General features: G+C 40.8%; 1 protein-coding gene across 3 annotated transcripts; it reads right to left on the bottom strand.

The window, feature by feature from the left end:
• Positions 1 to 113: 113 nt before the first annotated feature.
• LOC112248205 (mothers against decapentaplegic homolog 2) lies at positions 114 to 13,267 on the bottom strand. 3 transcript variants are annotated; one of them, XM_024417043.2, is made up of 11 exons: positions 13,041 to 13,267; positions 11,701 to 12,101; positions 9,624 to 9,713; positions 9,148 to 9,341; positions 8,791 to 8,925; positions 8,630 to 8,692; positions 8,413 to 8,466; positions 7,447 to 7,659; positions 7,152 to 7,289; positions 2,680 to 2,824; positions 114 to 2,328 (listed from the first exon to the last, which is right to left on the bottom strand). In XM_024417043.2, exons 2-11 carry the CDS (start codon positions 11,925 to 11,927, stop codon positions 2,205 to 2,207), a joined length of 1,383 nt encoding a protein of 460 aa, XP_024272811.1. In that variant the 5' UTR covers positions 11,928 to 12,101; positions 13,041 to 13,267; the 3' UTR covers positions 114 to 2,204. The 3 variants fall into 3 exon arrangements, with proteins under 3 accessions (XP_024272811.1, XP_024272809.1, XP_024272810.1); XM_024417041.2 differs by having other exon boundaries at positions 8,618 to 8,692; positions 13,041 to 13,266; XM_024417042.2 differs by having other exon boundaries at positions 8,618 to 8,692; positions 11,701 to 11,987; positions 13,041 to 13,266.
• Between the last annotated feature and the right edge of the window lie 2,021 nt (positions 13,268 to 15,288).

Genomic DNA, 15,288 nt, shown 5'->3' with positions numbered 1-15,288 from the left:
CTCCTTCATTTGCACTTGATTTACTAGAAAGGTAAAGGCATATTCCCAGAAGTTACATTTCTGTAGATGAGAAAATGTAAACATGTTAATAAAGATGGAAAGAAACACATGGGCATCATGAGAATAAAAATCTTTATTAGTGTTTTATGAAGTCTGCATAATATGCCACACGCCTGAGAAGCATATGGTCAGAAAAAAAACCTGCTCTATCAATAACGCCCTCTACTGGTAAAACTGAGAGAACTACTGTACTGACTGTTTTGCAAATATTTGACTGTTAAATACACACTACTGTATAATGTACGTCTGGTCCACTTCAGATTTGTTATGTACTCTCTTCACATTCATATATTGTAGGCCAATGGTACAAGGATTCAACACTGGACCCTAACACATGGTTCAGTTCCCCAAATCCAAACTCACTAGTTGCACTTACAAAGTACAATCACTAGTGCCGTAAGGTTATAGATGAATAACATCAATAAAGGAGATGGGAGAAAATAGATGTTAAAAGAAATCTTGCAATAGCCACAAAATGACAATGTCAGACTGCAAGCTCAGTCTTGTTGTACATAGTGTATTTTATAGACAAGAACAAATACAATGCACACTAATACAGAAAACATGTCCCAGTGTGCAGTTTCATTTCTCTCTTCCTTTTGTGATGTAAGAACATAGAATACTGCCAAGTTTCTGTAACATTTAGCTAAAAAATAAATCACTTTTTTTGGTTGACCACTGTTTTATGGTGGACCTTTTTATCCTTTACTGAGCACCAAATAGCTTCCAGAAATCAAATGTGTTTCAAGAGTGAAGAGATGAATGAGTCAAAAGTTCATACAACATTCCTCAGTCACATAACCCATCCATACATTACAGGAAAGCAGATATCATGTTACAGGCATTTATGCTTTGATTTGTGTACTTCTGATGCACCAAGTTTATTCTTTTAAAGAGACAGAACCTGTCTACATAACATGGGGCTGTGTTTTTCTTACCAAGGCATGGGCTTAAATTGGATTCAAGTTGAACCTTAAAAAAAAACACACAAAAAACCCACTAATGATCCATGCTCACCATGTCACTTAAAAAGAGACAGTCTTGAAAATATTAACTTTAATAAAAAGTGAACGACAGAAGTTTAATTATATTTATATATAAAAATACATGAGAATACAAAAAAGTAGCAAAAGAAAGGGGATATAGGCTAAAAACAATATAGAATGAAATTCATTGATACCTTCCATTCTCCAAGTGAAATAACTTTTTAACAATTCACCTCGAGAGACCTGGACACCAAGTGAGACATCAAAAAAAGATTTTACAGCTGATATTCTCTGGTCCTTGCCCGGTGCATCCAAACCTAACAGAGCCTAGAATTCACTAGCATGCATCTGAGGCGGTGTGGTCCAAATGAAAACACGGGCTACCTATAATTACATTGGAGGTGCCATATAATGACAGAGCTAAAATGTATGTCAACTACAGCCGGATTGATTTCGCAGCTTGTTTAGTTTTTTTTGCTAAACATTCCTATATGTCCATTAAGAGGTGTCTTACAACGACACATCTGGAATAAAAAAAATACATTTTGACAAAAGGGTGAAGAGTTAATTAGGTAAATTAAACAATTACATTTTAAAAACATAATTGAGCATTTCCCTTCGAGGAGAAAGCGACAAATGCCATCTTCATTTCTTAACCACACTAACTCCCCAGACAAAAACAGATGGGTCCATGTTTCCCAGAGAAAAGTTACCTCATGGCCAAAAAGATGGATGGATGAGTTGAACCAAAATTCATTTAGCATTCACGCTTGTGTTACTTATACAAGCATTCTCCAATACTGAGAAACTATTTGTAGAATATTTTTTGGTATTTCCACTGCCTCCAATAACTCATACCTGGACTTTAAAAATCAATATACATTTTATTTGCACCACAAATAGATCTAATATTAAGGATTTGGGGGAAAGCAATTTAACAAAGATGGGTAACAAAGTGCCTAATTCTATTCTGAAAAGTATGTCTTGCTGTGTGTGTGTGTGTGTGTGTGTGTTTAGACAGGGACGTGGAGCTAGGCCACAAATACTATGAAGTATGTTAATAGCAGAAATTATTTCTGCAGCTTTTTTCATGATAGGACTTGCAAGTTGGAATTTGATGATCTTTGAGTGGGCGACGTTTTGGGTCGTTTTCTAGCATTATGACATACTGGAGCAGCGTACAGAAGGGGAACCCATCTGAGTCAACACTTTGTCCAGCCATTGGAGAGGTCCATTCAAATGCAGTTCAATCCAGCAGGGAGTGCTCGTGACAGTCTGCCGTCTAGTAGACAAAAAGACAACAATGACAAATTGGTGAAATCACTCAGCATGCAAGCACAGGAATGTCACCAAAAAACATAGAATAGCCTGAACCTCTCTGACTTCTTCCATAACAGAAGTATTGTTTAAGAGGGACAACTCACATTTGAATACCCATCCCAACTCCTTAAACATTCCAAAGTTTTTACAAATACAGAAAAATGGATCATTAGCAGACTACAATGTTTAAAAAAAATATATGTCAATGATTACATTAATATTACTGTCTTCCTCCAACTATTCATCTTCTACTAACTACGCCATTGTGTACAACTGAAAGAATAAAAAGTAACAAGTCGGTCATCATGCTTGCCTGTATTCAGCCCCCCAGCCTTTGACAAAACTCATGCGGATGGTGCACATCCTGGTGAGCTGGTACACAGCCTCAAAGCCCTGGTTCACGGACTGGGCCAGCAGGGCAGCAAACTCCTGGTTGTTGAAGATCTTCAGGTTACAACCTGAGGGGCATTGGAAGGAGAGGGTCAGTTGAGGCATTAGAAATCATTTCACTAGTCAAATAAGCAGGGGTGTAAAGTACTGAAGTAAAAATATTTGAAAGTACTACTTAAGTAGTTTTGGGGGTATCTGTACTTTACTATTTATATTTTTCACATTTCTAAAGAAAATAGTGTACGTTTTACCTGACACCCAAAAGTACTCGTTGTATTTTGAATGCTTAGCAGGACAGGAAAATGGTCCAATTCACACACTTACCAATCCAAAACATGGTCGTCCCTTCTGCCTCTGATCTGGCGGACTGACTAAACACAAATGCATCTTTTCTATGGGTTCCCGAGTGGCGCAGCGGTCTAAGGCACTGCATCTCAATCCTAGAGGCGTCACTACAGACACCCTGGTTTGAATCCAGGCTGTATCACAACTGGCCGTGATTGGGAGTCAATTGGGCGGCGCAAAATTAGCCCAGCGTCATCCGGGTTTGGCCGGTGTAGGCCGTCATTGTAAATAAGAATTTGTTCTTAACTGACTTGCCTAGTTAAATAAAATAAAAAATGTTTGTTTTTTTGTAAATGATATCTGAGTGTTGGAGTGTGCCCCTGGCTATCCATACATTTTAAAATGCCGCCTGCTTCGATTGATAGAAGGAATTTAAAATTATTTTTTACTTTTGATACTTAAGTATATTTAGAACCAAATCCTTACTTTTACTCAAGTAGTTTTTTTACTGGGTGACTTTTACTTGAGTAACTTTCTATTAAAAAGGCATCTATATTTTTACTCAAGTATGACAATTGGGCACTTTTTTCATCACTGCAAATAATACATTTTGTTCAGATATTTATTTTGACTATACATTTTTTTTTTTTAGGTTGAAACTTGGGAGAGAGGTGCCGCTCAGCCTGCGTGACTTGGGAGAGAGGTGCCGCTCAGCCTGCGTGACTTGGGAGAGAGGTGCCGCTCAGCCTGCGTGACTTGGGAGGGAGTGCCGCTCAGCCTGCGTGACTTGGGAGAGAGGTGCCGCTCAGCCTGCGTGACTTGGGAGAGAGGTGCCGCTCAGCCTGCGTGACTTGGGAGAGAGGTGCCGCTCAGCCTGCGTGACTTGGGAGAGAGGTGCCGCTCAGCCTGCGTGACTTGGGAGAGAGGTGCCGCTCAGCATGCGTGACTTGGGAGAGAGGTGCCGCTCAGCATGCGTGACTTGGGAGAGGTGCCGCTCAGCATGCGTGCAGCAGTGAAAGGGTCAGTGAGTTTGATATGAGAGGGAGACAAAGCTTAAAAACAATGTCTGAGTGAACCCTGAATACAGAAAATTAATGGTGAACTCTTCTGGACACAGTAGACTCCTCCTCATCACTCTACAATTCAGGTTCACTCGACCATAATTTCAAGCTTTGTTTTACTATTGACAGTTACAGCTGATTTCGGGATTGTACAGTGCCTTCAGAAAGTATTCACACACCTTTCCCTTTTCCACATTTTGTAGTGAAATTTAAAATGGATTCAATTTAGATGTGTTTGTCACTGGCCTACACACAATACCCCATAATGTCAAAGTGGAATTGCTTTTCTAAATTCTTACAAATTAATTAAAAAGGAAAATATGAAACATCTTGAATCAATAAGTATTCAACCCCCTTTGTTATGACAAGCCTGAATAAGTTCAGGAGTAAGAATTAGCTTAACAAGTCACATAATAAGTTGCATGCTCACTGTGTGCAATAAGTGTTTAACATGTTTTTTTTTACGACTACCTCGTCTCTGTACTCCACACACACAGATAATTGTAAGGTCCCTTAGTCGAGGAGTGAATTTCAAACACAGATTCAATCACAAAGACGAGGGAGGTAAAAAAAAAGAAGAAGAAGCAGATATTCAATATCCCTTTGAGCATGGTGAAGTCATTACACTTTGGATGTTGTACACCCAGTTACTACAAAGATAAAGGTGTCTTTCCTAACTTAGTTGCAGGAGGGGAAGGAAGCCACCCAGGGACTTCACCATGAGAACAATGGTGACTTGAAAACAGTTACAGAGTACACCGGGTTCAACGCTCGTCGGATGTGGCAGGGCTTGCAAACTATTATGGACTACAAAGGCAAACTTGGCCGCGGTCTGCCCAGTGACGGAAGCCTACCGGAGGCTTTTAAGCATGTTTCGAGGCAAGCAACACTGAAGCATGCAGGAGAGCACTAGCTGTTCCGGACGACTGTGATCACACACTCCGTAGCTGATGTGAGCAAGATCTTTAAACAGGTCAACATTCAGAAGGCCGTGGGGCCAGATGGATTACCAGGACGTGTAAATCAGAGCATGCACGGAACAACTGGCAAGTGTTTTCACTGACATTTTCAACCTCTCCCTGACCGATTCTGTACTACCAACATGTTTCAAGCAGACCACCATAGTCCCTGTGCCCAAGAAAGCGAAGGTAACCTGCCTAAATGACTACCACCCCGTAGCACGTCGGTAGCCATGAAGTGCTTTTAAAAGCTGGTCATGGCTCACATCAACACCATCATTCCGGAAACCCTAGACCCAGTCCAATTGGCATACCGCCCCAATAGATCCACAGATGACGCAATCGCAAATCGCACTCCACACTGCCCTTTCCCACCTGAACAAAAGGAACACCATGTGAGAATGCTGTTCATTGACTACAGCTCAGCATTCAACTCCATAGTACCCACAAAACTCATGACTATGCTAAGGACGCTGGGACTAATCACCTTCATCTGCAACTGGATCCTGGAGTTCCCGACATCCCCCAGGAGGTAAGGGTAGTCAACAACATCTGCCACACTGATCCTCAACATGGGGGCCCCTCAGGGGAGGGTGCTTACTCCCCCTCCTGTACCCCATGACTGCGTGGCCAAGCATGACTTCAACACCATCATTAAGTTTGCTGATGACACAACGGTGGTAGGCCTGATCGACAACGATGAGACTGACCTCCTCCCTATAGGCAGAGACATGACAGTGTGGTTCCAGGACAACAACCTCTCCCTCAACGTGAGCCAGACAAAGGAGTGATTGTGGACTTGTGGACATGAACTATAGGAAAAAGAGGGCTGAAAATGCCCTCATTCACATCGAGGGGGCTGTAGTGGAGCGGGTCGAGAATTTCAAGTTCCTTAGTGTACACATCACAAACAAACTATCATGGTCCAAACACACCAAGAAAGTCATGAATAGGGCACGACAATATCCTTTACCCTCAGGAGACTGAAAAGATTTGACCTGGGTTCCCAGATCCTCAAAATGTTCTACAGCTGCACCATCCTGACCGGTTCATCACCGCCTGGTATGGCAATTGCTCGGCATCTGCCCGTAAGGAACTACAGAGGGTAGGGCGTATGGCCCAGTATATCACTGGGGCCAAGCTAACTGACATCCAGGACCAACGTGGCCCAAAAATGGTCACTCCATTCACCCAAGTCATAGCCTGTACAAATTACCTCAATTGACCTGTATGCCCGCACATTTGACTCGGTACCGCATGTATATAGCCTCTGTAGGTATTTTATTGTGTGACTTAAAAAACTTTTTAAAAACTTTTATTGAAAAACAGCCCCAGAGCATTATTCCTCCACCAACCTTTAGTTGGCAGTATGCATTGGGACAGGTAGCGTTCTCCTGGCATCCGCCAAACCCAGATTCATCTGTCAGACTTCAAAACCAGTCATTTGAAGGAATGTTCACCTCATTTTAAAAGATCTACTGTATCTTGCCTATGCCGCTCTGTACCATCACTCATTCATATATCTTTATGTACATATTCTTTATCCCCTTACCCTTGTGTCTATAAGGTAGTAGTTTTGGAATTGTTAGCTAGATTACTTGTTGGTTATTACTGCATTGTCAGAACTAGAAGCACAAGCATTTCGCTACACTCGCATTAACATCTGCTAACCATGTGTATGTGACAAATAAAATTTGATTTGATTTTATCTATATGGTGTATAATGAGTAATCCAGGAATGTCACAAGTTAATTGACGAGAAAACTTTAGAAAATAGCAACTCTACATATCGCTATGACTACAATAAATGGCAAAAAAACTTCCGGACAATAAGGGTCCGCGGAGCTCCTTCTCACCACTCAAGTATTTGAATACTAACGTCCGTTCGGATATTTGAATAACCATGCCCATTCCTACTGGGCATCTTGTATGGACTGCAGAACCACCCTGCTATCAGTTTTATATTGGCTGTAGAAACAAGTAGTTAGACTGACTAAATATGGCATCTAAACACGTGAAAAACATTTAATACTAAGTAATGATTATAGGAACACATGGAATATTAAAGAAATTGTGTTTGGCTAAATTACCTGGAGGAATTTTGCACACGGTTGCTGGGTGCCACCCATACCGCTGGTTGCAGTTTGGACTTTGAACAAAGATGGCGCTATCACTGAGACACTCAGCAAACACCTCACCACCAATATAATACAGCCTGACTCCTCGTCCTGTGGAAATAGTAGACAATTAGCATGAGTATTTCTCCTACAAAACATCTCTGTGGGCAAATCTGAATTGGCACCCTATTCATTTTAGCCATAGCCTTCAAAAGTCATGCGCTATAAAGGAAATAGTGTCCCGTTTGTGACATAGCCCCTGTTGTACCTATATGCCTCCTGGTCATCTCAACAGTGGCGTTCCTGTTGACGTTGGAGAGCAGGCCCAGACAGAAACGCTCTGAGTTGGAAGGGTCTGTAAAACCGTCCACGGTCAGAGAGGGCTGCGAGGCGTGGAAGGTCTCTCCAACACGCTGGTTCAGCTCATAGTAAGCTATAGAGCACCAGAACGCAGGCTCAGAGTAGGTCACCGGCTGCAGGTCTGGGGGGGAAAAAAAGTGAGATGTCAGGATGAAAGACAACTACACAGGTTGACAGGCATAGACCAATGATCTCCAAATCAAATCAAATTTATTTATATAGCCCTTCGTACATCAGCTGATATCTCAAAGTGCTGTACAGAAACCCAGCCTAAAACCCCAAACAGCAAGCAATGCAGGTGTAGAAGCACGGTGGCTAGGAAAAACTCCCTAGAAAGGCCAAAACCTAGGAAGAAACCTAGAGAGGAACCAGGCTATGTGGGGTGGCCAGTCCTCTTCTGGCTGTGCCGGGTGGAGATTATAACAGAACATGGCCAAGATGTTCAAATGTTCATAAATGACCAGCATGGTCGAATAATAATAAGGCAGAACAGTTGAAACTGGAGCAGCAGCACAGTCAGGTGGAAGTTGAAACTGGAGCAGCAGCATGGCCAGGTGGACTGGGGACAGCAAGGAGTCATCATGTCAGGTAGTCCTGGGGCCAGAGTGGGTACTGGGCTATTTAAATTGTACACAGGCACCCCAAATTCTGATATTTTTCCCACTAATTGGTCTTCTGACGAATCACATTTTTTTCATCATGTCTTTTTCAGAGCTGGTCTCATTGGTCAAAATACCAATTAGTAACAAAACAAGAAATATCAGAATTGGGTTGCCTGTGTAAATGCAGCCAATGAGTTTAGTAAAATTTGTTCAGATGATCAATTACTGGTTCTTCAGACGTCGAGCAGGTCTAAAAAGACAATTCTTCTTACCCATGCTATGATTGACAGGTGAGAGGGTGCCAGGGGACAAATCAGCAGGAGAACCTAACATGGGAGAAAACAGGAAATTATAAAATTGCATGGTCAGATTTATTTGTGCAAAGAATCTACCAAGATATTTTAATTAACAAATGTAAACTTGGCAAATATTTTTATTTTATGTTAGAACTTCTTATTTGAGGTAAGTGGAATATACCTGTGTCCATACTTTGATTCATCGGTTGATCACTGGCTTCCCCATCCTCACTTATGTATCCAGGTGGTGGCGTTTCTATAGTAACAGGGGAGGGAAAAATACTGATGAGCTGAAATGGATACCTCGTTATCATGAATACCATTTGCATATCAACTCATGATAGATACACAAACCTGGTATGTAGTTATTTGGAGGCTCGATCCCTGCAGGAAAGTTTGTGTTCTCAGGTATGGAATGAGTGTAGTCATCCAATGGGGGCAGTTCTGTCAGAATTTCCGAGTGTCTTGGCACAAGGACAGGTGGCAGAACTAGAGGAAAGGTGGAGAAAATATTCTTCAATGCCAAACCAAATTCAAAAGAAGTGACATCTTTACAAAACATAGTTGAAGATTATACTAACACCACTTTTAGCCTCTCATACAAATCTTTTTTCATGTTCAGAAATAAGAATGTCACAACTAGCTGTCAACATGGGCTTTGATGGCACCCAAAAGTCAGCACACACACTAGTGGTTCAAATGACAACCTACCTGGGGTCTCCACCCTCTGGTAGTGGTAGGGGTTGATGCAGACCTCATCCTTCTTGAGGTGGAAGGCGTACTCACAGGCCTCGATGGCACGCAGCTCATGGTGGCTGTGCAGGTCGGGCCATCGCCACAAGCGGCAGTAGATGACATGAGGAAGACCCTTTCTGTGTGAGACCTGCAGGCGCCCATCCAGGGATCTGACAGGACAGGCAATGGAGGAAATAGGTGTGAAAAGTGAGTGCGAGGAAAGGAAGAAAAGGGGGAGGACTCGATAGGAGTAAGAGAAGGAGATGCATGTGGCCAGCAAAACAAAAGGTGGGGGTGTGGAGAGGGGAGGTGGGGTATGATGAAATGAGATGAGAATGATAGAGGGATGAATAGAATTTGTGCTCTCAATGTCCCTCACCCCCCTGGAATGATTACTTCCCACATCAAGGTTGTACAACAGTATGTAGCATAGGACAGTTGAGGATAGTCACCTGGTTTGGTCAGGGTAGCTGTATAGGCCTGAGGTATCCCACTGTTCTATCGTATTTGGTGTACTCAGTCCCCATATTTCAGAGCAATTGCTGTGCACAGAAAAACCAAACAACAAAACAAAAACAAAATGATAAACATGGGGCATGAGTCATTCAGAAATACCAGTATGGGTAATGTAAACATTAAAAGGCATCTTTTATTAGAGTCATTTTCAATCGGGTATTTAATTCTTTCAGTCTGGAACTGAAAAAAAAATAACTGTCAAATAAGAGAAGCCTTTTGACAGAATAAAGAAAAACAACAGCATAAGATGGGAGTACAGTAGTATACACAAACAAACATTATGCGAGACAAAAAAAAACATTTCTACTGTGGCATATCAAATTTTCGGAACAACTGAAACATTTCCACCACAGCTGTGTAGGTCGCAAGCAATTGACTTATCTTGAGACATTTAAGTAAACACAGAAGACACAAAATGGGACTAAAAGGAAAGGAGGGAGCAATCTTGGAAAAAAGTACATTTCCAATTAACTACCCTCTATATTTAATTTTGTGATTGTAATGGACACGTAGAAAGGAATGATAAAAATAAACAACTCTAGAAATCAAATAAAAATGAAATGGGGAAATATGACATGATAGTTGCTGCTCATACAATATCCTGACTTTAGAACTCAGAGCTAATATAGCCTACCTCTGAAGTGGGACTGAATCTAAACTATTGGCTAGGCCTATATACTGTGTTCTAAAAGCTGGAATAGGTTCTAAACTTCACTCTAATATATATATGCATGACATGTAGATTGGCAAATAACATTAAACTTTAATTTCTTTGCAAGACCATCAATTATAGGCCTACACAATATATTTATTCCATCTGTCAAAAAGCTCTATACAAATTTACTCAGTGTCTAATAAACATACTAGACATCTGAACTGTTCATAGCTAGTCAATATTGAACAAATAGGTATTTTACAGCACACAACATTTCCCAGAGAACATGTTCTACTCTAGGACATCAAGGTTAACTGGCTGATAAGGAATGTTCTCACCCTACACCCTCAGACAAATGTGATACAAGTACATAGCGGGAGGCCAAGTCAGTGTTTACAAAACAAACTGTTGCGCCATTTCTGAGAGTCAATGTTAGAAAGAAAGTAGAAGCCTATAAAATGTAAAAGAATTTGGGAGTTGCTAAGATCTCTATGTATTGGGATCTTGTATGTTACATGCTGTTTAAGGAAACATGGGGCAACAAAAGGGTTACCCGATACTAAATAATAATCTCCAGAAAACATACAGGAAACTGCCAAAATAAAGAAAACATTTGCATAACCGAGGGATACAAAGTATATTGAAAGCAGGGGCTTCCACACAGGTGTGGTCCCTGAATGAATTATGAAAGTTACATCCCATCATGCTAAGGGTCATGTGTAAAAATGCCCTGTTGCGTATTATTTTGGCTACCATTACTAGAAGAGATTTGTGACTCTGAAAGAGGGGTCTCAAAGGAGTGTTTAAAGGGTGAGTGTGTGTCAGTCACCAGATCTCACCCCAATTGAACAGGAGTGCAACCTGAGACAGGGTTTTCCACCACGAATAAAACACCAAATTACAGAATTTCTCGTGGAAGAATTGTGTCGTATCCCTCCAATAGAGTTCCAGACACTTGTAGAACCTACGCCAAAGCACACTGAGGCTGTTCTGGCGGCTCGTGATGGCCGAACGCCCCATATTAAGACAGTTTGTCTGTGTTTACACAGGCAGTCCAATTCTGATATTTATTTCACTAACTGGTCTTTTGAACAATCAGATCAGCTCTGAAAAAGAGTGATGTTATTGGTCAAAAGACCAATCAGTGAAAAAGATTTGGGCTGCCTTTGCAAATACAGCAATAATGTTAGTGGAATTGGGCTGACTTTGTAAATGCAGCCATAATGATGGCATTTCCTTTAATTTGGCAGTTACCTGTAGGTTTCTGATGAATGGTCAACTGTTAATTCTATAGAACCATACAATGACTATAGGCAAACCCTAGCTCTGTTACCTGGCATGGGGCTATGGTTACTTACCTGGGGATGGTGACACACTTGGTGTTGCAGTTCTGGGTGGTGATAGCCTTCTCCAGCTCATCCAGCTGTCCAGTCTTCTTCAGCTTCTTCACCAGGCTCTTGACAGCCTTCTCACACCACTTCTCCTCCTGGCCATTCTGCTCTCCACCCCCGGCGCCACTGGCTGACTTCTTCCACCCCAGGAGCCTCTTAACTACCGGAGGGGTGAAAGGCAAGATGGAGGACATTTTGGTTGTAGCGAGGAGGAGTCTTGAGAGAACTCAAACACACACTGAGGCAGAGGGGACCTGGAGGAAGGGATGCACAGTTTAGCCCTTTCTCTGGTGTGGTCCCTCTGTTTCGTGAGGAATCACAGGGCTGGAGTGAGGAGGAACTGGATATGTGCAAAAGAGATGAGACACCTGAGGAGGTAAAATCAAACACAGGAATTTAGTAATCAATGTCTAAATTTAAAAAAATGTGATGACGAGTGCATTCAATTGTGTGATGGGTGCATTTTAAATTGAATGGGTGGTCTTGAAAAACTTGTTAGATAAATCCCACCATCATATAATTTCATTAGCAACAACTGTAGTTACATAATATATCTAATAATAGAGGCGACTTGAGCACTCAGTGGACTGAATCACTAGAAGCAAGTAAACATAACATACCATTGTTTGCGAAGACATATAGCCATAAAACAAACGTTTCATACCAGTGTTGGTGGATGCTGTATAACACCACATCTTCATTATAAAAGGTGGTTAGCTATCTACCGTGATATACTGTTCAATTGATAAACTCCATTGTTCGTTAGTGTATATATTGCAGTTAGTACCAAGCTAGCTACCTCGGCTAAGTGGGTAGTTAGCTCCATAGCTAGCTGATACTTTCAGGCCGGTTGGTTGATGATAGGCATTTTATCAGCAGTACAAATCTACTATTTAAGTTAGTTAAGTTTGCAATTATTTACTCATAAGGTAGCAAGCCATGAAAGGCTGCAGAAATAATTGAGTACATGACTCGTATGGTGGGATTACGTTATCGTCAATACCTTTTGTTGTGAAAACAACAATTACTGTAGCTAGCTAACGTTAGCCACCTAACTCAGGCTTTCAATACAGCTAAATGACTGGTTAGCTAACTTACAACGAAACAATGGTTTGATTGAGACATACAGCGCCATCATTGCCAGTTACAATAACAATCGTGTTTATTTTATGTTAACACTAGAAGTGATAAATAAGCCAACTAACGTTAGCTAGCCCAAATTTTAAAAAAACTGGCTAACGTTAGCTTGCTAGCTGTCGTTAGCTAACAACATCAAAGTCGAGGGAAAATTAAAAGCATTGCATTACCCTGATGATGAAGCTCACGAGCTCTTCTATGTGTAAAGATATGTGCAAAAGACAAAGTGGGAAACTCCTCAAAAACAAAAGGCTACCTTTAAAATAAAAAAAAACGATAAATGTAGCCGCTATTTCGACGAAAATATTGTTGAATTTTTTCAAATCTGATAACTAGCTAGCTGTTTAGCTTCACAAGCTTTCAAGACCTGAACAAGAAACACACCCTAGCCGGCTAGCTGCATTCAGAATCTTAATCCCTCCTCTTATCACCTGATTGGATAAAACAAGACAATCATATTACTTTTGTAGAACGGATTGGTCGCCAGCAATGTCAATCTCTATTGTTTATTTGACAGCATGGTTTGTTTTACAATCTGTCATTGTCGGGGAGGAACTAGCACTCCATTGTTATTTTTTTTGTAGAATTTGTTATAGCCGTTAATCCTTTCTCATACTCCATAAAGACTAGAAGTGAGGAAAGACATATTGGGTGAACTATAACAGGAAGTGGTAGCCTCTAATTTGTTAAGAAATTATGCGCAATTGGGCCCACAGAAACAATGATACGATTCCATGTAAAAATCCAGGCGAGGCTACTTTTTCACAACAAGGTTGACGAGAAAATGTATGTTACGTTTTTGTTTCACAGTAGCAACCGAGGCCGATGTATATTTAATTACTCACTTGAAATAATCACCAATCTAACACATCTGGGTAAATTAAAGCACGTTTCAAAACTATTCCTAGTACAGCATATAACCACATCGGTGAAGGAAGGATGCAATTAAAAAACTATTCCGACACGGCTACAGATTCATCATAACTCGAGGCTTCTTTTCTGCAGAAGCAGAATGCCTGTCTGATAGTGATAGCAGAGAGGAAGAGGCGAAGCTAGCGGGTTTCTTCCGCCTAAAATCTGTCTCAGGTATAAAGCAACTGAGGAATTTTGTATAGGGGGCAATGGGAGTGTCGAATTTAGTCAAGATAAAACCCATTGCTATTTTGATACGTGATCTAATAGAAGTATCGTAATGCTTAGTTTATTACGAATGTACTGATATGTGTGATGCACGTGACACTTCGTAGTTCGAGACGGCGTAGGCCTATCTCTGCATATCCCTATCTCTGCATATCCATGAGGATAGCATAGACCCAAACGGCGTTCCATAACACAGTGATTCTCTTTTTTTTTCTTTTTTTTAAAACTTTTTTTTTATTAATATCAAATCAATACATAAAGCACATGAGGGAACACAAGCATACATAGATTACAAACAATAGACAATCGAGTTAGGGGATACAATATCACATTACAATTACACAAGGACCTTAAGGGACATGCATATACTTACAATTCTAACAGCTTTTTTGTGAGTAGAGCATTTAACAGTCTTAAAATACAGTTCAATTTCTTTTTGTAGGGTACGAAAATGTGGTTTTCTGTTTGTAAATTTACATTTGTGTATATGAAATTTGGCCAAAAAGAATAATGAAATTAATTACATAAAAATGATTCCGCTTATTTCTATTGTATGTAAAGAATCCAAACAGTACATCTCTCCACAATAGTGTAAAATCTTCCTAAATGTGTTCAATTATAAACATACTGATGTCTTGCCACAGTTTTCTTACATGCATACAATGCCAAAAAAGATGCACAACTGTTTCTGGGTGGTCATTACAAAAGGAGCAATTTGAGTTGATGTTTTCCTTAAACTTCTTCATATAGTGGTTGGCAGAATAATATTTACAGTGATTCTCACACTCCATTGAATACGTGTGGTTGACGTCAACACCCCTCATCGAAATTCGTTATTAAAATAACGAAATATATCCACCAATCCAAAGAGAGGAATAGGCGGGAGCATGACAGCCTGCCGTTCTGCTCTGTGACAACGAATCCCATTATTAGGGCGGAGACACAAGCATCTCGTCATTATATCCAGTATCTCTGATGATAGGCAGGAGAAAAGGAAAGGAAGCAAATGAGGGGCTTCGATAAATCTGCCCCTGGCCCCCACGTAGGCGTGTTTTACACCGGCTGAAAGTTGATAGCATTCGATTTGGAACTTGGCTGCCTTCCGGGTATTAAAAAAAAACGGGGAACTCAGACTCTCCGACTTCAGTGGGTTCAAGACACCTGGGAACTCGTAAGAAAACGAGCTCCGACTGGGAAACATTATTTTGAAATGTTATCCAACTCGGAATTTTAGATCTGATGCCGCGTTCGAAATTAGTTGAAATTAAGGAAACTCTG

The sequence above is a fragment of the Oncorhynchus tshawytscha genome, linkage group LG04 (assembly GCF_018296145.1).
Source record: "Oncorhynchus tshawytscha isolate Ot180627B linkage group LG04, Otsh_v2.0, whole genome shotgun sequence".
Taxonomy (NCBI): Eukaryota; Metazoa; Chordata; class Actinopteri; order Salmoniformes; family Salmonidae; genus Oncorhynchus; species Oncorhynchus tshawytscha.
Note: the sequence above shows the minus strand (reverse complement) of the source record. Positions and strands in the feature narration are given on the sequence as shown.

What these genes read in the sequence shown, in the direction of transcription:
- LOC112248205 (XM_024417041.2), bottom strand. Translation starts at nt 11,927, where the DNA reads ATGTCCTCCATCTTGCCTTTCACCCCTCCGGTAGTTAAGAGGCTCCTG. An exon ending in ACCTGTCAATCATAGCATGG is followed by an intron (nt 7,660 to 8,412) that starts GTAAGAAGAATT and finishes TTTCCCCCCCAG; the next exon opens with ACCTGCAGCCGGTGACCTAC. An exon ending in CGTGTGCAAAATTCCTCCAG is followed by an intron (nt 2,825 to 7,151) that starts GTAATTTAGCCA and finishes AATGCCCCTCAG; the next exon opens with GTTGTAACCTGAAGATCTTC.